The 23,079-nt window shown below is 51.1% G+C and overlaps 2 protein-coding genes across 4 annotated transcripts; one reads left to right on the top strand and one right to left on the bottom strand.

Moving 5' to 3' along the window:
• The first annotated feature begins 114 nt into the window (after nt 1–114).
• Nucleotides 115–9,706, top strand: Ipo4 (importin 4). The gene is made up of 30 exons (XM_090345286.1): nt 115–221; nt 299–385; nt 469–548; nt 632–673; nt 1,118–1,247; nt 1,334–1,513; nt 2,020–2,085; nt 2,191–2,292; nt 2,372–2,455; nt 2,948–3,112; nt 3,207–3,260; nt 3,666–3,775; nt 4,097–4,205; nt 4,362–4,491; nt 4,674–4,787; nt 4,898–5,011; nt 5,184–5,304; nt 5,433–5,544; nt 5,660–5,775; nt 5,869–5,946; nt 6,025–6,082; nt 6,161–6,266; nt 6,336–6,529; nt 6,658–6,702; nt 7,010–7,135; nt 7,237–7,445; nt 7,548–7,680; nt 7,768–7,872; nt 9,210–9,279; nt 9,368–9,706. Exons 1-30 carry the CDS (start codon nt 153–155, stop codon nt 9,496–9,498), a joined length of 3,240 nt encoding a protein of 1,079 aa, XP_090201412.1. The 5' UTR covers nt 115–152; the 3' UTR covers nt 9,499–9,706.
• A 70-nt stretch (nt 9,707–9,776) lies between these two features.
• Nucleotides 9,777–18,899, bottom strand: Rec8 (REC8 meiotic recombination protein). Of its 3 annotated transcripts, none has more exons than XM_090345291.1 (20): nt 18,842–18,899; nt 18,671–18,754; nt 18,429–18,497; nt 17,839–17,981; nt 17,681–17,756; nt 17,441–17,561; nt 15,232–15,313; nt 14,384–14,454; nt 14,092–14,185; nt 13,898–13,970; nt 13,666–13,757; nt 13,240–13,289; nt 13,075–13,096; nt 12,805–12,939; nt 11,921–12,060; nt 11,485–11,533; nt 10,397–10,463; nt 10,192–10,323; nt 10,013–10,119; nt 9,777–9,920 (listed from the first exon to the last, which is right to left on the bottom strand). In XM_090345291.1, exons 2-20 carry the CDS (start codon nt 18,724–18,726, stop codon nt 9,829–9,831), a joined length of 1,671 nt encoding a protein of 556 aa, XP_090201417.1. In that variant the 5' UTR covers nt 18,727–18,754; nt 18,842–18,899; the 3' UTR covers nt 9,777–9,828. The 3 variants fall into 3 exon arrangements, with proteins under 3 accessions (XP_090201417.1, XP_090201415.1, XP_090201416.1); XM_090345289.1 differs by lacking the exon at nt 13,075–13,096 and adding an exon at nt 12,175–12,241; XM_090345290.1 differs by lacking the exons at nt 13,075–13,096; nt 18,842–18,899 and adding an exon at nt 12,175–12,241 and having other exon boundaries at nt 18,671–18,814.
• Between the last annotated feature and the right edge of the window lie 4,180 nt (nt 18,900–23,079).

The raw sequence follows: 23,079 nt of genomic DNA, 5'->3' as shown, positions 1-23,079 counted from the left end.
AGTCGGGGATTTCTTCGTAGGAAGTGAGTTGTATCACCTTGGCGACCGGAGAGGCGCGGTGTAACGCCCTTTCCGCCGGAAGTGGATCACATCCACGTGCCATTCCTCCCCCCTCCCCTTTCCAGCCCGGTAGCGGCGGCTCTGCTGCTGCCATGGAGCCTGCCGGCCTGGAGCTGATCTTACGAGAGCTGCTGCTCCCGGATACCAAACGCATCCGCCAGGTACGAGGCGGGCAGGACCGGGGCAGGGCTGGCAGGAAGCCACGAGAACGGCCCCGGTCTCACCAGCTTTTCCCCAGGCCACGGAGCAGCTCCGGATCGCTCTTCGTGACCCTGCCTCCTTGCCTGCCCTTTGCGACCTGCTGGCCTCGGCGTCAGACCCTCAGGTAGGGACCCCAGCTCTCTTCCCACCAGCTCCACCCTGCGGTCCTCTCAGTGTCTTCCTCACGTGTCTGCCTCTACGTCCTAGATCCGCCAGTTCGCAGCTGTGCTGATCCGTAGACGACTCAACACCCGCTGGCGACGCCTGGCTGCAGAACAGCGTGAGAGGTGGGCTAGGCCTGAGGCGGGTGGGGCCAAGTTGAGGTACCTGGGGCTGGCGGGGTACTAGGTATCTGCCACTTGTCTTCCAGCCTCAAGTCGCTGATCCTAGTTGCCCTGCAGAGAGAGACAGAGTAAGTTCCCACCTCGTCCTTTTTCTCATGACCCTAACTGACTCTAGACCGTGACCTCCTCTGGGTTTCTACTTTCTTTTTACCTCCACGCTGGCTGGGGCTGGGGGAGTATGTCAGGGCAGAGATTTCAATCCTAAACCGAGGGTAGAGCAAACCTTGGTTTCTGTTGAAAACTAAAGTTCTTGAGAACTTGGGTAGTGATGGGCTGCCAAACCAGAGTCTAAAGAATGAGGCTGGGTAAGGCTAAACTGGCCAAGATCGCACATATAATATAGACCCAGGGCTGCTGGGTTCCCTCTGAGCTGCTGTTTCTTATGTTCCAACTTGGCAAAGATCTTGTGCCCATAACCTCCTGATGCTATCCTGGCTTACTCCATTGAGGAAGAGCCATGGGTATGCAGGTAGGCATTGAAGTGTGATTTCAAGGGAATCTTCTGTTTGCAGGCACTTTGTGAGCCTCAGCCTGGCCCAGCTCTCTGCTACGGTTTTTCGAAAAGAAGGCCTGGAGGCATGGCCTCAGCTCATGCAGCTTCTTCAGAACAGTACTCGAAGCGTCCATAGCTCTGAGAAAGAGGTACTGTCATACTTTTAGCAGGAGGGAGCAAATGAGTCTAGATATATCACAGAGGCTTTGCCTTTCCATCCTCAACTTTTGAACAGATGGGGCTTTTACTGCTAAGTGTGGTGGTGACTTCCCAACCTAAGGCCTTCCAACCCCACCACCGGGAGCTTCTTCGGCTTCTAAATGAGACCCTTGGAGAAGTGGGCTGTCCTGGGATACTCTTCTACTCTCTGCGTACTCTAACCACCATGGCCCCATACCTCAACATAGATGACGTGGTAAGACAGGCCCCTAACCTCACCCTTCTCCACCTCATTTCTTTACCCTTACAGGTTTCTATGCTGCTTCAGATTTTTTTTGGGGGGAGGGGGGTCATGGGGCTTGAACTTGGCCTGGGCACTGTCCCTGAGTTCTTCAACTCAAGGCTACCACCGTACCCCTTGAGCTACAGCCCCATTTCCTGTTTTCCAGAGGATAATTGGAGATAAGAGTCTCAGGTTCTTTTGTGCCCAGGCTGGCTTTGAACCTTGATCCTCAGATCTCAGCCTCCTGAGTAGCTAGGATTATAGGCGTGAGCCAAGGTACTGGCTCAGATTTTTTTTTTTTAATCCCACTGTATTTTTCCTTAACCATCAAGAAGGGACTATCTTGCATGTGTGGCTGGGCCTGGTTGCTCTGCCTTGCTTCCTCTTCAAGAATACAGACTGAGGATACTACAGCTTTTGGGGCCTGGAATTTAAGCTCATTATGCGTTCTGTGACCCATCTCTTCTTGTATTCCCCAGTCTCCTGCACGAATGTTGGTGCCTAAGCTTATTGCAGCTGTGAAGACTCTGATCCCCATAGATGAGGTAATGACAGGGGTCGGGAGGGTACGTGTTCTGTGGGAAGGATTATACGGAAGCATGTGGCTTGAGCTGCACAGGAGCCTGATAGCTGTACGTCTTGTCTGTCAGGCAAAGGCCTGTGAGGCCGTGGAGGCTCTAGATGAGCTGCTGGAGTCAGAGGTTCCCATCATCACTCCCCATCTCTCTGAGGTTCTTACATTCTGCCTTGAGGTAAGCCTCAGTACATGGCCTCTGTTGCTTGTTTCCTTGACAATGTTCTTGCTATCTGATTTTTGCTATCTCTGGGCAGGTGGCCAAAAATGTGGCCCTGGGTGAAGCCATACGTGGACGTATTCTCTGCTGCCTCACTTTCCTGGTCAAAGTTAAGAGCAAGGTGAGTGTCCTGATATTTTTTTGTTTGGATTGAGTTTTGGGTATGTGTGGGTGTGTGCACACACATGTGTATGATGTGTAAAGTTTTAGGGCTTGAACTCAGGGCCTGGATGCTATCCTTGAGCTTTTGGGCTTAAGCTCACTCTACCACTTGAGCCACACCTCCACTTCCAGTTTTTTAGTGTTTTTATTGGAGTTATGAGTCTCATAGACTTTACTGCTCAGGCAAGCATTGAACCATGATTCTCAGATCGCAGCCTTCCAAGAAGCTAGGATTATAAGCTCCTCAGATATATATATTGCCCCACCCCCAATCTCCTCCCTTAATCTCATTGTCTGAGTTTTCTATTGATATCTAAAAGTTCCTGTTATGCCTAGGCCTGGCCTCACTGTAATTTATATCTAAGAAATTGGAAATGTTCTGTGGGATTCCTTGGATTTTTTATATGAGCCCAAGGGATTTTTTTTAGGAATAATGTCTTTTCTTCTCAAGGCCATACTGAAGAATCGTCTGCTGCCCCCTTTGCTGCAAACCCTTTTCCCCATTATGGGTACTGAGCCTCCTGCAGGCCAGATGGATCCTGAAGACCAAGATTCTGAAGAAGAAGAGTTGGAGATTGGGCTGGTGGGGGAAACTCCCAAGCACTTTGCTGTACAGGTGGGTTATGGGACAGGCCGGGCCGTGCTGTTAAGTGGCTATGGGATGTTAGGGAGACGGAGATGAGTCAAACTGTCTCACTGTGCTTTCTCAGGTGGTAGACATGCTGGCCCTGCACCTTCCCCCTGAGAAGCTTTGTCCACAATTGGTAAGTGTAGTTATTTATTTATTTAGTGCTAATTCTGAGGCTTGAACTTAGGGCCTCACCCTCTCCCTTGGCTTTTTAGCTCAAGGCTAGTACTCTTAACACTTAATCTGTTGTCTCCACTTCTGGCTTTTTACTGGTTAGTTGGAGATAAGTCTCTTAAACTTCCCGGTCTGGGATGTTCTGTCCAGAATAACTTTGAACCACAGTCTTCAGATTGCAGCCTACACTGAGTAGCTAGAATTACAGGCATGTGCCACCAGTGCCTGGCAGTTCTGGTCTTCTGGCCCTACTTCCTCCTCCCCCGAAGCCAAAGATGTTTGGGTCTTAGTAGATGTCATGAGTCTGTAACCACAGGAGTGGGAAGGTTCTTTCTATGGCTTCAGAAAGTACCACGTGCTTCCCTAGATGCCCATGCTGGAAGAGGCTTTGCGGAGTGAGAACCCATACCAGCGCAAGGCTGGGCTCCTGGTGTTAGCTGTATTGTCCGATGGAGCTGGCGACCACATCAGGCAGAGGTAGCTATTCAATTCCTGCCCCAGGGTGAGGTGGGCCGTGGAGAGGGGACACTTGTCCCATGACAGTCCTGCTTTATTGTTGTCAGTAGCACTCAATCAGCCACCGAGTCTTTCTCCATACTTTGAAAGCCAGTTAGAAACTGCTGCTGGGTTTGGGAGATAAATGAAATGGCCTCCTAGCTATAGGGACCAGAGGATGGTCCCACCACCATCCAATGATAGAGAAGGCTTCAGTTTTCCCAGGAGAAATGTAAGGTCATGTCAGCCTGGAGCTCTTCGATCCTGCCTCTTAGACTTTATCCATTGTCTTGTCTCATTCAGACTGCTGTCTCCACTGCTACAGATCGTGTGCAAAGGCCTGGGAGACTCCTCACAAGTTGTGCGCAACGCTGCACTCTTTGCCCTGGGCCAGTTCTCAGAGAACCTACAGGTCAGCAAGACTGGCAACTGCCAGGGTTCCCTCACCCATGCCAAGGGTCAGCTTCCCCTCTGCTTTCGTCTCTTCAAGCATGTTCACTGCCACTGCCACTTGAGGGTATGCCCTGCAGATGAACATAACTTACACCTCTCTTGCTCCCTCCCCCAGCCCCATATCTCCAGCTATTCAGAGGAGGTGATGCCCCTGCTCCTCACCTACCTGAAGTCAGTGCCCCCAGGGCACACACATCACCTCGCCAAAGCCTGCTATGCTCTGGAGAACTTCGTGGAGAATCTAGGTAGTCAGGGCAGTGGGGAATATGGGGGAACTGAAGCTTTGGCTAATAGGGGCCGAGGACATCTCCCTGCATAGCTACCCTTGGTGGCAAGAAGCAGGTGGAGAGGCTACAGAGTCAGACTGGAGGCAGCTCCATTTGCAGAAGGTTGGTGACCTGCATTGATTGGACAACCTTTCCCACAGGGCCCAAGGTACAACCCTACCTTCCAGAGCTTATGGAGTGTATGCTGCAGCCTCTGAGAAACCCCAGCAGTCCTCGGGCCAAGGAATTGGCTGTGAGCGCCCTGGGAGCCATTGGTGAGGAGAAACACACTGGAGGCTAGCTTACAGGATTCACCCTGTGTCATTCTGCCTGTGGCAGGTGGTATCTACCCCTCTCTTAGCTCTGATCCTGTCCTGTCCTACAGCCACGGCTGCCCAGGCCTCCTTGCTGCCTTACTTCCCCACGATCATGGAACATCTTAGGGAATTCCTGTTGACAACCAATGAAGACCTTCAGCCTGTGCGGATCCAGAGTCTAGGTGAGAGTGGATTCCCAGCTCCAAGGAAGGGCTGATGTTCTGGTGTCTTCCTTCTCACCAAAGGCTTTCTCCACACCTAGGAATAGGGAAAAACAGCTAAATTCCTCTTAGCTATCATCTTATGTTTCTTAGTGGACCTCTGTATCCTGATACTAAGTCCTTGCCTCTACAGAGACTCTGGGGGTGCTGGTTCGAGCCATGGGAGAGCCTATGAGACCCCTGGCGGAAGAATGCTGTCAGTTGGGGCTAGGCTTATGTGACCAGGTAGATGACCCTGACTTGCGGCGCTGCACGTGAGTAACCCCTCTCCCTGCCCAATGACTGGATCCATAGTTCCTGCTCCACCCCTCAGTCCAGGTTTCCCTGGGCACTGTCATTCTGTCTCTCAACTGTGGGTACAGTTTCTTTCTGTCTCTACCAGGTACAGCCTATTGGCAGCTCTGTCAGGACTGATGGGTGAGGGCCTGGCACCCTATCTGCCCCAAATCACCACACTCATGCTGTCGTCACTGCGTTCCACTGAGGGCATTGTGGTGAGCAGAGGGCGAATGCACTGGACAAAGTTAGTCAAGGCTAGCCCTGTGATAGGGAATTGGTCCTGGATACCCCCTCCTCCCAGCCAATCTCTATTCTGCTTCCTCCGCCCAGCCTCAGTACGAAGGAAGCAGCTCCTTCCTTCTGTTTGATGATGAGAGCGATGAGGAAGAGGAGGAAGAGCTCATGGATGAGGATGCAGAAGAGGAGGATGACTCTGAGATCTCAGGGTATGGAGGAGTCCCCAGTACACAGGGGACTGCAGTCTCTTGACTTGGACGTGGGGTCTCGGTGCATCCGCTGCCTCCCCCCACTTCCTGTAGGTACAGTGTGGAAAATGCCTACTTCGATGAGAAGGAAGACACGTGCACTGCACTGGGGGAGATCTCTGTGAACACCAGGTGAGAGCACTGGCCCTTCCCTGGCACTGGAAACCCCACCCTGGAGCCCTTCACCCACTGTTGTATGTCTGTCCACAGCGTGGTCTTCCTTCCATACATGGAGAGTGTCTTTGAAGAAGTACTGAAACTCCTGGAGGTGAGTTAGTGGGGCAGTGGCCTGGGACTGTTTTCACCCTGTGCAGGACTGCACTCCCCTCCCCGCTTTGCTCCACAGTGTCCTCACGTCAACGTGCGGAAGGCAGCCTACGAGGCCCTGGGTCAGTTCTGCTGTGCACTGCACAAGGCCTGTCAGAGCTGCCCTTCAGAACCCAACAATGCTGGTGAGAAGGGGAAGGCTGGGCAGGCTAAGGGCCTGGGGGAGGACAAGGCCTGACCAGTAGTGTTTCCAGCTCTGCAGGCTGCCCTGGCCAGCGTGATACCATCCTACATGAAGGCAGTGAAAGGTGAACGAGAGCGTCAGGTGGTGATGGCTGTGCTCGAGGCCCTGACAGGGGTGCTGCGCAGCTGCGGGTCCCTCACACTGCAGCCCTCTGGGCGCCTGGCTGAGCTCTGCAGCCTGCTCAAGGCTGTCCTGCAGAGGAAGGTAAGCAGGGCCTGGAGGACTGGGGAAGAGGAGGTTCCAGAGCCCCAGAGGAGTAGTCAGAAGCTAGAAGCTCAGCTTCCCTCACGGAGGGGCAGAAAGGCTCAGCTGAGCAACATCCCTTTCTACAGACAGCCTGTCAAGACACAGATGAGGAGGAGGACGACGACGACCAGGTGAGCACTGTAGATGACGACATCCAGGTAGTCTTGACAGAGCCCAGGTGGATGGTGAACTTGGTTTGGCCTGGGGGAACCAAAGACATGAGAGATGGTGACACCACCCTGACGCCACTAAGGCAGTAAGAGTTCAGAGGAGGGAAGGGTGGACTGGGAAAACGTGGGGTGATCAGTAGGAGCAAGCAGGCCAGGGCCGCTAGAAACAGGGCAGATCCAGCACAAAGGTCACGCCCCCAGAACCATAGACTGCCTGAGGGAACACAGCGTTGACTCTGCTGCTCCAGTCCATCTCCTGACCCCACAGGCTGAATACGATGCCATGCTGCTAGAGCATGCTGGAGAGGCCATTCCTGCCTTGGCAGCCGCAGCTGGGGGAGACGCCTTTGCACCTTTCTTTGCTGGTTTCTTGCCATTGTTGTTGTGTAAGACGGTGAGTGCTGAAAACCCCAGACTACTAACCCTGTGCCCAGAACCTGCCCGCAGTGTCCTGGACCCCGCTGACTGGCACTATCTCCTCACCGCCCCCCACAGAAACAGGGCTGCACAGTGGCAGAGAAGTCCTTCGCAGTGGGCACACTGGCGGAGTCCATTCAGGGTCTGGGTGCTGCTTCAGCCCAGTTTGTGTCTCGACTGCTCCCAGCACTGCTGAATACTGCCCGGGAGGCAGACCCCGAGGTGCGGAGCAATGCCATTTTTGGGTTGGGCGTACTTGCAGAGCATGGAGGCCGCGCTGCCCAAGAGTATCCCTGGCCTGTAAGAGGGGAGGGTGAGGTTGGCAGGGGGTGTTTGGGATGGGCAAGGTCTGCCCATGTGCATCTATCTGTTCCTTGACTGTGGATCAGCCATTTCCCTAAACTCCTGGGCCTCCTGTTGCCCCTCCTGGCCCGGGAGCGACACGATCGTGTCCGTGACAATATCTGTGGTGCTCTCGCCCGCCTGCTCATGGCCAGTCCAATGAGGAAGCCAGAGCCCCAGGTGAGGAGGGAGCGGGACAGCAGGCAGAACCTAGAAGCCAAGGAGAGAGGGAAGTGGGCATGAAAGGGGTGCATCTGCTATGTCTAGGTGCTGGCTGCCCTGCTTCATGCCCTGCCACTGAGGGAAGACGTAGAAGAATGGGTCACCATAGGACACCTCTTCAGCTTCCTGTACCAGAGCAGCCCTGACCAGGTAACCTTGATGCCGGCACCTCATGAATAGGAGGGGTGGATGCTCTAGGCCTGCTGACAGGCAGAGGTGATGTAGCTACTGCAGGCAGGATGGGTTCTGCTGCCCTTGGGCTCTTAGTTACATTCCTGCCCTGTCAACTGTCCCAGGCCAATTTTTCTAGACCAGGACTAAGAAACAGCACCTGGAATGTTGAGTATCATGGCTCATTTCACCACACATTTGAGTCAGAGAAGCTCTGCTTCCCTCCCCCCCCCCCCCACCCCAGTTTTGGGACTTGAACTCTGGGCCCAGGCATTGTCCCTGTACAATTCAGCTCAAAGGTACCACCCTAACCCTTGAGCCACAGTGCCACTTCCGGTTTTCTGATGGTTAATTGGAGATGAGAGTCTCATGGCCTTTAGTGCCTGGGCTGGCTTTGAACAGCCATCCTCTGATCTCAGCCACCTGAGTAGCTAGTATTATAGGCTTGAGCCACCGTGCCCGATTCTTTCTTTTTTCCTCTGATCTTGGAGCTTGAACTCCAGACCCGGGGGCTGTCCCTGAGCTTTTTGTGCTCAAGGCCTACTACTCTACCATTTAAGGTATAGCTCCACTCCCTGCTTTTTTTAACTGTATTTTTTTTTTTGTCTTTTCTTTTTTGGCACTGGGGATCGAACCCAGGACGTTGCACTTCCTAGGCAAGCGCCAGCCCCACTCCCTGCTTTTTGAGAGATTAAAGTGTCTCACAAGTTTCCCGCCCAAGCTACCTTTAAGCCAAGATCCTCAGATCTCAGCCTCCTGAGTAGCTAGGAGAATTCTGCATGTATCAAATAGCTAAATTTGTCTTTTTGTCCATTTGTTCTTATTACCTTGTCTAATACCTTTAAAGTCTTAACCATGTTAGAAAAATGCTTGGATGGGTGAGCTGTTTTTTATTTTTTGCCAATCCTGGGGCTTGAACTCAGGGCCTAACCAGTGTCCTTGGGCTTTTCTCAAGGTTAGCGCTCTACCATTTGAGCCACAGCATCACTTCCACTTCCAGCTTTTCTATGTATATGGTTTCGAGGAATGGAACCCAGGTCTTTGTGCATGCTAGGCAAGCACTCTACCTCTAGGCCAAACTCTGGCCCCTGGCTGAGCTCTTAATGACTTCAGTCACACATCACCCATCCCCTCCAAAAAAAACCCATTATTACTCTATTTCCTTGTGCCTCCTCATGTTAACAATTGGATGTCTGTGAATCAGTATTGGACACAGACAGCCCTGATAGGAAACTGCCTCTCCTTGTCACCCAGTCACTTCGGTCCTGAGGCCCAGGGCTGCTTCTGCCACCAAGTCAACCACGCCTTTCCCACAGGTAGTAGATGTGGCCCCTGAGCTCTTGCGCATCTGCAGCCTCATCCTGGCAGACAACAAGATCCCACAAGGTGAGGAGGTTGGAAGATGGGGGTAACACGGCTCAGATGGTGTGGGGCAAATAGGGTTTAGGAACCTAGCTCTCCCCTCTCCACCCAGACACCAAGGCTGCACTGCTGCTGCTCCTGACGTTCCTGGCCAAACAGCACGGTGACAGTTTCTATACAGCTCTGGGCTCCCTGCCTGCTGACAAGGCTCAGGAGCTCCAGGCTGTGCTGGGTCTCACGTAGACCACAAGCTGCAACTGGGCCAGAGAAGCAGAACCTGCCACGGCCCCAAGACCACCTCAGCCAAATTTCAGCTCATGCCTTACCCAAGATTCTGGGCCTCATTTTCACTTGGATTCAACCCTACTTGCTGCCTTACAGGAGTGCTCTTGGGCTGGATGTATTACAGGTGGAGTTGTGACTTACTGTAATAAAAACAGTTTGTTTTCTGTTTGGACTGTAGCTCTGAGAGCAGGAGTGTTAGGGATGCACATTCAGAAATCAGGCGGGTGAGGCACAGGGAGACAGAACGTGGTTTAATAAATTGGTTTCTTACAGACTTGCAAATGAGCTCTACCCCTGGTAGAATTTAAGCCCCGGTTGAATCAGGATGTGCCCATATGGCTCCTCTTGTTCCATAAGAATGATCTGCTGTGCACACAGCACTAGTCAAGAAAGGAGAAAACACGGTTACAGTAGGGAGTTCTCTATAGTAAGGAGGCCTCTGACCTGTCTCCCCTCAGATGCCCACACTTACCTAGGAGCAGGTAGAAGACCCGGGCAGCCATTTTGCGGGGGCTAAGAGGAGGCACAAGGCTGTTGAAGTCCAGTTTCTGCTTGGCCTGCAGTCCTAGTGCCACTGCCCTATTGAGATCAAGAACTTAGCCAGGGCCTTAGCCTGTGCTCCACCCTGTTGTCTACCCAATATCCTGGTACCTGTGCAGAGCCTCCAGAGTGATTAGTGCGGGCTCTCGGGGCAGCTCCAAAGGCAGTTCCATGAGCATTTCGGGGAGTTCAGGCACCACAGGCAGGGCAGGGGGCTCTAGCTGTTCTGCCTCCGTCCAGCCCCTGAAGAACATGGGAATTAGAGCAGGGAAAGTGGCGACTGTGACACTGAAGGGCACGGAGCCTGGCTGCTTACCATCGTTCTTCCGGAGGAACAAGACTGATACGAGACCTCTCCTCTTCAGCTGCTTCTAGGGAAAGCTCTGTTGGGTTGAAGGAGGGCATGAGGGAGCATATGCAATCAGGACGTGTGGCCCAGCTGATGTGATAGAGGGCCTAGCTCTAGGTTCAGTCTCCAACAACATACAGAGCCCCTTAGTAACTTGTAAAAAGCAGCTAGGTGGGAGACAGAAAAAACCAATCTGGGCACATGCCTCTGACTCCAGCTGCTGAGGAGACTAAGGAAGGTCACTAATTCAAGGCCAGCCCTGGCAAAGATAGGAAGGTCCTATCCCAGGAGCAAAGTCAAGCCAGGAACCAGTGGTTCAGGCCTATGGTGGTGTAGCTACTTGGGAGACTGAGCTCAGGAGGCTTGCATTGGAAGCCAGCTTGGGCAGAAAAGTCTTGACTCCTCCGTGAAGCAAGCTGTCATCCTAGCTATGGTTGGAAGCAAAAACAGACTTAGGGTCCAGGCATGCACCTTGGTTTGAAGTGAGACCCTTATCTCAAAAATAACCAAACAAATTGGTGGTAGGTGGCTCAAGCCTGTAATCCTAACTATTCAGTAAGCTGAAATCTCTGAGGATCAATTTGAAGACAGCCCATTACTGTTTGAGCCACGACATTACTTCCTGCTTTTTCTGTGTATGTGGTACTAAGGAACTGAACCCAGAGCTTCATGCATGCTAGGCAAGCACTGTACCACTAAGCCTCATTCCCAGTCCCAAGGCCACGATATTCCAGTTAACCACCCAAAAAAAAAAAAAAAAAAAAAAAATGGAGCTATGGTTCAAGTGCTTAGACGGCTAGCTTTGAACAAAAAAAGCTCAAGGATACTGCACAAGCTCTGAAGTTCAAGTCCCAGGGACCAGCACAAAAGTAAACGGCTGAGGAGTGGCTCAGGGTCGGACTGCCTGCCTAACAAGCATGACATCCTGAGTTCAAATCCTAGTACCCTACATATAGTACCCCAATTCTGATGGAAAGCGCTTCAGCTGGAGTACTGGTTTCTTGGGGTAATGGTTGGGGTGGTGTTACTCTCTATCCTTTTTTCCAAGTGCTTACCTGAAGACAGCATGAGAGGCCCACTGGGCTCCTGCGCTTCTCTCAGGACCTGTAGATGGGAGACCAGAATTGAGCCCTGAGCATCTGGGACTTAGGCCCCTTAGTGGAGCATGAGGCCTTGAGTTTTTTTGTTTTGGGGTTTTTTTGTTTTGGGGTTTTTTTGTTTTGTTTTCTTGTCTTTCTTTTTTGGTACTGGGAATCGAGCCCAGGACATTGCACTTTGAGCCACAGTGCCACTTCCAGCTTCTTCTGTTTATGTGGTACTGAGGAGTCAAATCAAGGGCTTCAGGCATGCTGGCAAGCACTCTGGCACTAAGACTCATTGCCATCCCAGGCCTTGAGCTTTTATTGGTTGACAGATGACAAGAAAAGGTAGCTGGAGCCCTGACACAGCAGAGCTTTGGGGCTTCGCAGGACATAATGCAAGTGCAGTTACCTCAATCTCACTTGGGGTTTCAGCCTTCTTGCCTTCTGCCTCCAACTCTTCTTCAACTTCTGTGGGTGGCCTCCGCATTCCTGGGGGTACCCGGGCACAGTGGGTCCAGAGAGACAGCAATTCTGGAGGTAGCCAGCCAGCTGAGAATAAAAGGGATGAAGTTTGAGTCATGAGAAACACCAAGCAAAGGAAAACAAAAATAACCCTTATTTCTGAAGATTTTATATGCCCCAACTCCCACCATCTACCATTACCCAGAGTCGGGGTTCTGAACAGCTCTGCAGGACTCTTGGTCATCCTCTTGGGGGGCTGTACCTTTGGCTGTAGGATGGGAGGTCAGAAGCACTTTAAGAGGGAAGTTAAATGTCCCTTCGCCTCTGTTCTGTGCTGTTAGACACTCTGGATCTGTCCCCTCCTCTGGTTATCTTCTGCCTATCCTGTATTTTACTAAAGATCCTCTTTTTAAACTTGGTGCCTGGCCAGGAGTTTAGCCTAGTGGTAGAGTGCTTGCCTAGCATGCACAAAGACCCAGATTTGATTCCTCAGTACCATATACATAAAAAAAAAAGCTGGAAGTGGTGCTGAGGCTCAAGTGGTAGAGCTCTATCCTTGAGAAAGTCCAAGGACAGTGCTCAGGCCCTGAGCTCAAGCCCAGGACTGGCAAAAAAAAAAAGAACTTGGTGCCCCTGTGTATGCACATATATACCTATGTGTGTACATGCAACCCTAGATACATGCAGTCTCTAGAGAATGGAATAGAGCAGGGTTTTTTTTTAATCTTCATTATATTACTAATGTTCCCCACCCCACCCCCGTCCCGGCTTGGAGTTGAGAAGGTCCAGCCCATCCTGAGTCCCTCCAGGGAGAGCCTGGGTTGCACTTACACACTCCCAGCAGTGAGCTCTGGTTTGCAGTTGTTCCTGGAATTTCTGCCGGGAGATCTGAGTCTCCTTGTCCCAGAACAGTAACTGGCGGCGGCGGCGTCGAGCAGGCGGCCCCCCAGGAAAGGGAGCCTTCCTCTGCAGAGGGGAGGGGAGGGGAGGCAAAGCTACCCACACTCCTTATCCTGTTAGACTGGTAAAAAGTGGCCCCACACTAGGGGGTACCTGGTGAAAGGGCTTGGGGCAAAGACATGCACTTGGTATAGGCCATACCTTGCTTGTAAAGGAGTTTCCACTTGGGAAGGGAGACCACACCATTGGGAACAGAAAGGGACACCTTTTACTGATGTGCACAGAGACACCATGTAAAGGAGCATTGGCCCTGGGCTTTGAGAAGGGAGGACAGAAAGAAGGAAGCTCAGCAATACTACTACTCACCTTTGGGCTAGGTGCAGCTGGCAGATGTAACTCCTGTGGGGGTGTCACCTCTGCAACAATAGTCAAAAGGGCTCTGTCCCACAAGCCCATTCACAGTTGCTTTTTCCTGGCACTGCCTTTGAACCAAAGGGTCTTGCACTCAACTAGGGTTGCTGCTACTCTACCACTTGACCCTCATCTCCAAGCCTGACTTTTTGGAGTCTTTGGTACTTTGCCTGTGCTAGCTTCAAGCTGCCACCCTCCAGACTAAGAATACAGGTGTGAGCCACCAGCATCCTGCCGCCTCTCACTCTTGCAGCCACTAGGACCGGAAAGCTGCAGGACGTGCCCTTCAGCAGATTGGGCTTGCCCTTCAGCAGATTGGGCTGCAGCAGCTGTGTAGGAGTTCAAGGGAAGGCCTTCAAGGCAGGGTTGGTTGACCCTCACCACTAAGTAGGACTCCAGGCTCCCAGGCTCCAGGCTTTGGCTCTTCAGGGCGCAGGACCTGGCCTGGAAGAAGCTCTTCTGCCCCTTCTACCCTAATGGGAAAAAGACATGGAAAATTAGGAATAATATTAATGATACAATAATAGTGGGAAAATGAGGCAGGAAAAATTAGGAAACCTTGCCCTAGGTATGTGAGTCATTTCATACTAATTCCAGGGATCCCTATACTTACTGCATTGGAACTGGAGGTGAGAGGGCGGGGGCTACAATCTCACCCTCCAGGATCCGGGGCACTTCCTTGGGTTCTGTAGAGAAGATTAGAACTCAGAGGATAGAAGAAAAGAGTGGCACTGCCCTGTCCCAGGCTGTCCAGGACAAGGGTCTTAACTATCCATTAGTGGGTCCTATGGGAATGGAGATGCCTACCTTGCCGACGTTCCTCTAACAAGATTGCTTCATCTTCCTCTGCCATGAGCAGGTCCAAGTCCTGGTTGCTGACCTCTGGCAGATCCTGTTCACCCTGTGGAAAGAGGAAAAGTGAGACAGCTCATGTCCGTTTCTGAGATAGGCGAGTGGATCCAAGACATGTCCAAGGGAAGTCTATTGGGTATTGAAATTGCAGAGAGAGGGAGTGAGGAAAGGGGATTGAAAGTAGAACTGAGGAAAGCTGATGATGCAAGGGACTGGACCTGAAACTATGTAGGAAGAGATGACACACCTCAATTTGCAGCATGCGTATGGGCTCCACCTCCTTCAGGGTGATGGACTCAGGAGATACCACGGTTCTTACTGGAGGAGAAAAGTCATAGTAGCCTCTTTTATCTTCCCAAGTGCCCATGCTCATGTAGACTTGGTGCTACCCTGACCAGTCACTGACAGCCTGACTCCAGGTGTCTGATTCTTTTTTTTTTTTTTTTTTTTTTTGCAAGTATTGGGACTTGAACTCAGGGCCTGAGCCCTGTTCCTTAGCTTTTACCAGTAAAGGCTGGTATGGCTCCACCTGAGCCACGCCTCTACTTCTAGCAGTTTAGTGGTTAGCTGGGGATGAGAGTCTTTTGGACTTTCTTCTCAGGCTGGCTTTGAATTGCCATCCTCAGACTCTGGAGAAGCTAAGATTGAAGACATAAGCCGCAAGTATCTAAACCATGTGCATATTTTTTTTTCTTGCTAGTCCCAGAACTTGAACATGGCATGAACATTGTCCTTGGGCTTTCTCAAGGTTAGAGGTCTACCATTTGAGCCATAGCACCACTTTTAGCCTTTTACTATGTATGTGGAATAAAACCTGGGTCTTTGTGCATGCTAGGTAAGCACTCTACCACTAGGCCAAACTCCTGCCCACTGCCTCCCCCCCCAACCCCCATGTGCATTTCTTAACCACTGAAATTTCATAGGATTCCTAAAGCAGTGATGAGGTTATACAGTGTCCCTTCACAGGGCCTGAATTCTTTCTTTCATCTATAAAGAAGTTGGCATTCAACAAAGAAAGCCCTGACTCGTAAGTTCAAAACGATAATTTCTTCTATTCCCAGGCTTCCTGGGTCTTACCAAAAATGTTTCACCAACCTGGCTTCCTGAGCTTCACAGGTTCTTCAGGGGGGAGTTCTGGAACTCTCTCTGGAGTTTTAGACTCTAAAAGATGTCGAATCTTTTGAGAAGAATTTGAGATCAAAAGAAAGGTTTCAGCATGGGCCCTCTACTTGTCTGCTTTCAAAGCATTTAGACAATGGACAGAGACATGATCGTCTTTATACTAATTTGTGTATTTGTTGTGGTGCAGGGAATTGAATCTAGAGACTCATCATACTAAGCACACGCTTTGCCACTGAACCGCATACTGGTCTTATTGCCACTTCTTGTGGCACTGACATTAGCATGCAGTAAGCCCTGAAAATTACCCTCACCACTTCCCAAGCAGGTACTCAGGGTTTTTGTTGTTGTCGTTCTTTGTTTTGGTTGTGGGGCTTAAACTCAGAACCTGGGTGCTGTTCCTCTGAATTGTTTTTGGGGTCAGTCGTGGGGCTTGAACCTTGGTGCTGTCCCTGAGCTCTTCAGTTCAAGGCGACCGCCCTACCTCTTGAGTCACAGCACCATTTCCATTTTCTAGTGGTTAATTGGAGATAAGAGTCTCATGGACTTCAGTGCCCAGGCTGGATTTGGAATGCAATCCTCAGAACTTAGCCTCCTGAGTAGCTAGGATTACAGGCATGAGCCATTGCGCCTGGCTTCCCTGAGTTTTTTTGCTCAAGGACAGCACTCTACCACTTTAAGCCACAGCTCCACTTCTGGTTTTCAGGTGATTAACTGGACCTACGAGTCTCATGGATTTTCCTGCTTGGGTTGGCTTTGAACCACAATCCTCAGATTTCTCACCTTTCTGAGTAGCTAAGATTACAGGTATGAACCACCAGCACCCAACTTGCGTTGATTATTTTATTGGTTACTTTATGCCTGGCATACCTGTACTATGATCCTATTTTACTTTGCCATGTTACTGGGGAAGACAGACACATGCCACCGATTCTAACTATTGTACTTCCCCCCTGGACTGGATAACAGGTCCGTGCCCATGCTGGACTCCAACTAAGAGTCCCCCAGTCTCTGCCTCCCAGTAGTTTAGCATTATAGGTTTAAGCTACTTGGTCTGTTAAGATTCCCTCCCCGCCTAATGCTGGAGCTTGAACTCACAGCCAAATGGACTTTTCTGTTTGTAAATGGCACTGTACTACTTGAGTCATGTTTCTAGAATCACATCTTTTTGTTGGGTAATTGAGGATAAGAATTTCCCAGATCTGTCTTCCCAAAATTGGCTTTGAACCTCATTCCTCAAACTGCAGCTTCCTGAGCAGGTAGGGTTAGAGGCATGAGGCATTGGATCCCAGCCTGGCTAAGTTTTGGGGGTTTTTTTTATTTTGTTTTTGGTAGGTCATGGGGCTTGAACTCAGGGCCTGGGCACTGTTCAAGGCTAGCACTCTAACACTTTGATCCACAGTGCCACTTCCAGTTTTCTGGTGGTTAGTTGAGATGAGTCTCATGGACTTTCCTACCTGGGCTGGCTTTGATCCTCTGATCTCAGCCTTCTAAGAAACTAGGATTACAGCACCTGTCTTCTGGCTTTTCTATGTATGTGGTACAGAGGAATCAAACCCTGGTCTTTGTGCATGCTAGGCAAGTACTCTACTACTAGGCCAAACTCACACCCCTAAGCTACAATTTTTGATTATGAATAGATGGTCTAGTGAGAGACAGGTTTGTATATGGCCCTAACAAGTGTCAATACAACAGCTAAAATAATGACCCAGGAAAGTGCTAAGCTTCCAAACAGCATTTGGATCTGGTTGGGAGTGGGGTAAAAGCTCCATGGAAAAAGCATCTGTGCTAGGTCTGTAAGGTTCTGTAGGATTTGATAATTAGTCGATAATGGCCACCCTAGGCTTTTCCAGTACACAGCCATGGTGACAGCCCCCAACACAGCTCCTCTAGGGAAGACTTAGAGCAGATTCCATTCCCCAAATCCTATATGAGACTGATCCAAGGACAGCACTCAATAGGCCCTGGAGACTCACATATTTCATCTTTGCTACACAAGAAGCTAAGATCTGAGAATCTCAGTTTGAAGCCAGCCCAAGCAGAAAAGCCTTTGAATCTTGTTTCCAATTAACCAGCAAAAAGCCAGAAGTGGATGTATAGTTTGTGGGGAGTAGAGGAAGACAGTACTGTCCTTCCCTTCTACAGTGAGTTTACAACTGAACTGTTCCATGGGAATAAACCTCACCTGAGGTATGTCAAAGGGGCCAGGAAGGCAGGGCTCCACGGACATCAATCCAAAAAATGGATCTGGAGCATCTTCTAGGTTCTCCATCATGGCCAGGCAGTTGGGAAGCAGCAGGCTGGGTCTGGAAGGAAAAGGGAGCTGTTAAGGAGAGAGGCTGAACCAAGCGTTGTAGGTGCTCCATCGAAGTCTGAACCATCCGAGTCCCGGATCAGTGTTCAGCATGCGCTGGTGTCCACTCACAGGTCCGTGTCCACCATATCAATGCGGATCTGCAACTGGGCCCGGTGCAGGCGGTCCAGTGTGTGCTGGATGTCCTCTGTAAGCAGGAAGGGCAGGTAGAGAAGCCGCCTTCACGGCAGGCTGTTAGTTCTGCCCCACCCCCGGATTCCCAGCCTTACCCACGAGGTACTGGCATTGTTGAAAGTAGACCCGGATCACGCCAATCTGGAGCTGGGCCGAGAGATAGAGCGAGAAGCGGGGCCGTGGCAGGCCAGGCATCGGGGACTGAACTCGGACCAACACATAGTCGAGGATTTCCTGGCTGAGAGACCCGCACTGATCACGGCTGCCCGAGGACGCCCGCACAGCCCTGCCCGCCCACGCCTCTCCCGCCGCCCTCCTTCCCACCCACTCGCCTCTCCCTCCGCCCACTTAGCCTTCCGCCCCCCTTCACCTTATTTATTTATTTGTTTGTTTGTTTGTTTGTTTTGCCAGCCCTGGGCTTGAGCTCAGGGCCTGAGCACTGTCCCTGGATTTTTCTCAAGGCCAGAGCTCTACCACTTGAGCCTCAGCACCACTTCTGGCTTTTTTCTATGTATGTGGTACCGAGGAATCGAACCCGGGTCTTCGTGCATGCTAGACAAGCACTTAACCACTAGGCCAGCCCCCGGTCCCCCCTTCACCTTTCTACACCTTTTTTCCACTTCACCTTCCCCGTCCCCACCCCACCCCCGGACCCCCTTCCTCCACTCCCTGTTCTGGGTCTTACCATGTCTTCACCACATTCACCTTCAGGTATTCCCGCTTCACCAAGCGGCTGCCACGGGTCGCTGCCAGCCTGGAGTGGGTCAAGTGAGCTGGTTTGTGGGGGTGGGGGGCCGGCCTTCGGCTCTACCCCTGGAGCCACAGCCCCGCTCTGGGTGGCTGCGGGGTTGAGGGGAGGTGGGGTCCCACAGACCTCACCTCAGCTTCGCGAGGGGCTGCGGCGGGCGGGGGTCCGCCCAGACTTACCAGATGGTGGAGAAGCAGCCGGTGTGGCGCTGGAGCACGTTGGGATAATAGAACATTTTCCGGCCTCCGCTGGGACTCCTGAGGCTGAGAGGACAGGGAGCCCGTGAACGGGGGCGACGGAGCCCAGAGGCCGGGATGGGGGTGGCCCCCTCGCCAGCCCCCAGAACTCACCGGGCCCGTCAGGGGTCGGCTTCCGAGGATGGAGACGGAGCAGCGCGGCCTGGCGGCTCGGGGTCTCCGGGTCTCCCGCAGCAGCGAGCCTGGGGTCGGGCACAGGACGGGCGCCCCGCGGCGGCTCTGGAACTTGCCGCCCCGTCCTCGTGCCGCAGCCAGCCAATGGGGCGCCGAGTTGCCGCCGGCGAGGGTTCCAGGGGTCGAGTCCCTCGGCGCCCTGGAGACGGCCCGCGAGCCAATCGCGAGGGCGCCTTCTGAGCCGCCCTGGCCAATGGATGCGCATCCTCCAGCCGGCAGCCAGGACCTGCCCGAGGACCTGCCCGAGGCGCCCCGCTGACCAATGAGCAGGGAGCGCACCTACCTCGCCCTGGCGCCAAGACTGGCAACAAAGTGTCTCCCCCGGCGGCAGCGGCTGGGTCGTGGCGTGGCGATGTCAGGAGGTCCCGACAGGCGCGTGCGCCGGCCTTTTCCACCAAGGTGTGCCAAGGTGGACTTGGCGTCCAGTTTGGGCCTGTGCTGTATTTGCTAGAGAGGTAGGAACGGTGAGAAGGCCATTGAGTTGCCACAGGTTAACCAATCCATTTCAGTAGACATGACCTAAATTCCTGGGGCTTGAGCTCAGCGCCTTGGGCTCTCTCAAGGTTAGTGCTCGATGGCTTGAGCCACAGCACCACTTCTGCCTTCTGTGCTTGTGGTCCGGAGGAAACCATGAATTTTTTTTTTTTTTTTTTTTTTTTTTTTGCCAGTCCTGGGCTTGAGCTCAGGGCCTGAGCACTGTCCTTGGACCTCTTGAGCCTCAGCACCACTTCTGGCTTTTTTCTATGTATGTGGTCTGAGGAATCGAACCCGGGTCTTCGTGCATGCGAGGCAAGCACTTTAACCACTAGGCCAAACTCCCAGCCCGGAAACCATGAATTTTGTACACACTAGGCAAACACTCTACTATGAGGCCACACTTGGCCCCATAACCTAAATTTTGAACAACTGAGCTTGGAGGCATGCTCCATCCCGTTTGAGTTATAGTGATCTGTCTGAAATAAATTTTACATCTTACACTAAGCATTGGAGTGAACAACTGTAATCCCAGCACTGAGACAAGATGATAGAAAATTCAAGGCCAGCCTGAGCTATTGTAGTGAAACACACACACTCTTTCTCTCTCTTTCTCAGCTATTCTAATGAATCAGTCTTCCTCTCCCTCTCCCTCTCCCTCTCCCTCTCCCTCTCCCTCTCCCTCTCCCTCTCCCTCTCCCTCTCCCTCTCCCTCTCTCTCTCTCTCTCTCTCTCTCTCTCTCTCTCTCTCTCTCTCTCTCTCTCTCTCTTTGTGGGCCATGGGGCTTGAACTTGGCCTGGGCGCTGTTCCTGAGCTTTTCAAAAGCTCAATGCTACCTACCCTACCCCTTGAGCCACAGCCCCATCTCCTGTTTTCTAGAGGTTAATTGGAGATAAGAGTCTCAGGTTCTTCTGTGTCCGGGCTGGCTTTGAACCTTAACCCTCAGATCTCAGCCTCCTGAGTAGCCAGGATGACAGGCGTGAGCCACTGTGCCCAGCTCCCTTTCTCTCTCAAAAAAATTAAAAGCCAGGCACATCCTAGCTACTCAGAAGGCTGAGATCTGAGGGTTAAGGTTCAAAGCCAGCCCGGACACAGAAGAACCTGAGATTCTTACCTCCAATTAACCACCAAAAAACTAGAAGTGGTGCTGTGGCTCAGGGGTAGGGAAATAGTCTTGAGTTGAAGAGCTCAGGCCCAGAGTTCAAGCCCCATGACCAGCCAAAAAAAAAAAAAAAAAAAGCCCCCAAATTAAAATCAAATCAATGCTGATGGCTTATCCTAGTACTCAGGAGACTGGGATCTGAAAGTCATGGTTCGAAGCCAGCTTGAGCAGAAAAATCTGACATTCTTATTTCCTATTAACCACTAAAAAGAAGGAAGTTGGACTGTGACTCAAGCACCAGTCTGGAAGAAATACCCAAGCAACAGCATGAGGCCCTGACTTTAAGCTCTAACATGCCATACCCCCCCTCCCCCATGTACTTTCCACCCCTAAAACCCTTTTGTCTCAGTCACCCTCTCTGGCCATACTGGAGATTGAATTTGGGATTGAATGTGCTTAATTAGGCAAGTGCTCTACCACTTGAGCCACTGATCTAAGCCCACCCCAGCCTGCATTAGTTTGTTTTCAGATAGGATTCCCAGCTCTAGGCCAGGCTAGCCTCAGACTAAAATCCCACCATTTGCCACCTAAATAACTAAGATTACATTGTCTCAAGTGACTCTCTTTTTAAATCAAGTCTTACATTTACAAATAACTCTGGGATTTTTCTTTTGGGAGCTTGAAATTGGAATGTTTGCGTTTTGTTTTGTTTTTGTAGTTGTTTTATCTCCCCACCCCACCCCCCGACCCCCAAGTGGTGCTTGAACTCAGGGTCTTGCGTGCCTAGCTTTCCTGCTCATGCCTGGCACTCTGCTATTTGAGCTGTGCCCCCAGCCTGACTTTTTGCTGGCTGAGCAAACTAATTGGAAATGGAGTCTCTTGGACTTTTCTACCTCAGCTGGCTTCAAATTTAGATCGTCAGATCTTCATCTTATGAGTAGCTAAGATTCCAGGATAGAAGTCCAGATAATAACAGGATTTGATGATGGCTTACATATAAAGACAAGGAATGAGAGACAAGAAATTAATTTAAAAGGGGAGGGGAAGTCCAAGAAATTTCTAGCTTAAAGACTGTGGGTACTGCTTATTTAGGGTCTTGGCTTCCCAGCAGGGTGAAGAACAAACTGAAGGAAAGAAAAAAGATGAGAGCTGAGCACGGTGGCTCACGCCTGTAGTCCCAGCTACTCAGGAAGCTAACATCTGAGGATTGAGGTTTAAAGCCAGCTAGGGCACCAAACTCCATGAGATTTTTTTTTTTTTTTTGCCAGTCCTGGCTTGAACTCAGGGCCTGAGCACTGTCCTTAGGCTTTCTCAAGACTAGCGCTCTACCACTTGAGCCACAGCCACTTGGCCACTAGTCCAAACTACCAGCCCCCTCCATGAGACTTATCTAGACCCAATCATTGCAAAAGTGGAACTGGCACTGTGGCTTAAAGTGGTAGAGCACTAAGCTTGAGCTCAGGGCCAGCGCCCAGGCCCCAAGTGCAAAGTCCCATTACCACCACCAACAAAATAGAGAATATAAGAAGACAGAGAAGCAAAGCATAAAGGGAGCACTGGAGCTAGTCAAGGAAGATTACAAGAACTTAAGTGGGTATAGGTATTTAGACTTGGTCATACAGGTGAAACTGAAGGCTTCCAAGAATAGTGTGACAGGGGGCCAGGAGTTTGGCCTAGTGGTAGAGTGCTTGCCTAGCATGCATGAAGACCAGGGTTCAATTCCTCGATACCACATACATAAGCCAGAAGTGGTGCTGTGTTCAAGTGGTATTGCTCCATCCTTGAGAAAGTTCAAGGACAGTGCTCAGACTCTGAGTTCAAGCCCAGGATTGGCAAAGAAAAAAAAAAAAGAGCAGTGTGACAGGAAGAAGTCTTCAAAGCTAATCTGGTGTGTTCAGGAATTGGGAAACTGACAGGTGAGTAGTGGAATTAGTCTGCTGGAATCGAGAATATAGGAAACTAGGTAATAAGCAGCTCATAAAGAAAAGAACTTCCAATTTGGTGGCAAACCAAACTGTAGGTCTCCTGGTGGCTCATTCCTGTGATCCTAGCTATTCAAGAGGCTGAGATCTGAGGATTGTAGTTCAAAGTCACCCTAGGCAGGAAAGCCCATCTGTGAGACGACTTTTTTTTCCCAATTAACTACAAAAAGCTGGAAGTAAAACTGTGGCTCAAGTGATAGAGCACTCGCCATGAGTCCAATCTCAGAGTTCAAACAAACAAAACAATGGGTAAGGAAGTAGAATGTCAGCCAATTTGGAGTCTTCTTGGTGAACAGGTTATTATGACATGGCAGTCTAAGCTGGTTTCTTTTTGTTGTTGTTGGTTGTGGTGCTTGAACTCTTGGCCTGGGCTCTGTCTCTGAGCTCTTCAGCATAAGGCTACCACCCTACCCCTTGAGCCACAGTACTACTTCTGGCTTTCTTTTTTTTTTTTTCTTCTGCCAGTTGTGGGGCTTGAACTCAGGGCCTGAGCAGTGTCTTTGGACTTTTCTCAAGGCTAGAGCTCTACCCTAGAGCCACAGCACCACTTCCAGCTTTTATTGTATGTATGTGGTGCCGAGGAATCGAACCCAGGTCT

This window comes from Megascapheus bottae, chromosome 14 (assembly GCF_031878675.1).
Source record: "Megascapheus bottae isolate mThoBot1 chromosome 14, mThoBot2.hap1, whole genome shotgun sequence".
Taxonomy (NCBI): Eukaryota; Metazoa; Chordata; class Mammalia; order Rodentia; family Geomyidae; genus Megascapheus; species Megascapheus bottae.
Note: the sequence above shows the minus strand (reverse complement) of the source record. Positions and strands in the feature narration are given on the sequence as shown.

Coding starts and splice junctions, on each gene's coding strand:
- Rec8 (XM_090345289.1), bottom strand. CDS start 18,726: ATGTTCTATTATCCCAACGTGCTCCAGCGCCACACCGGCTGCTTCTCC. Junction 18,498..18,670: donor GGCTGCTTCTCCACCATCTG/GTAAGTCTGGGC, acceptor GACCCACTCCAG/GCTGGCAGCGACCCGTGGCA. Junction 17,562..17,680: donor GATATGGTGGACACGGACCT/GTGAGTGGACAC, acceptor TTTTCCTTCCAG/ACCCAGCCTGCTGCTTCCCA.
- Ipo4 (XM_090345286.1), top strand. CDS start 153: ATGGAGCCTGCCGGCCTGGAGCTGATCTTACGAGAGCTGCTGCTCCCG. Junction 4,206..4,361: donor AGTTCTCAGAGAACCTACAG/GTCAGCAAGACT, acceptor TCCCTCCCCCAG/CCCCATATCTCCAGCTATTC. Junction 4,492..4,673: donor GAACTTCGTGGAGAATCTAG/GTAGTCAGGGCA, acceptor CCTTTCCCACAG/GGCCCAAGGTACAACCCTAC.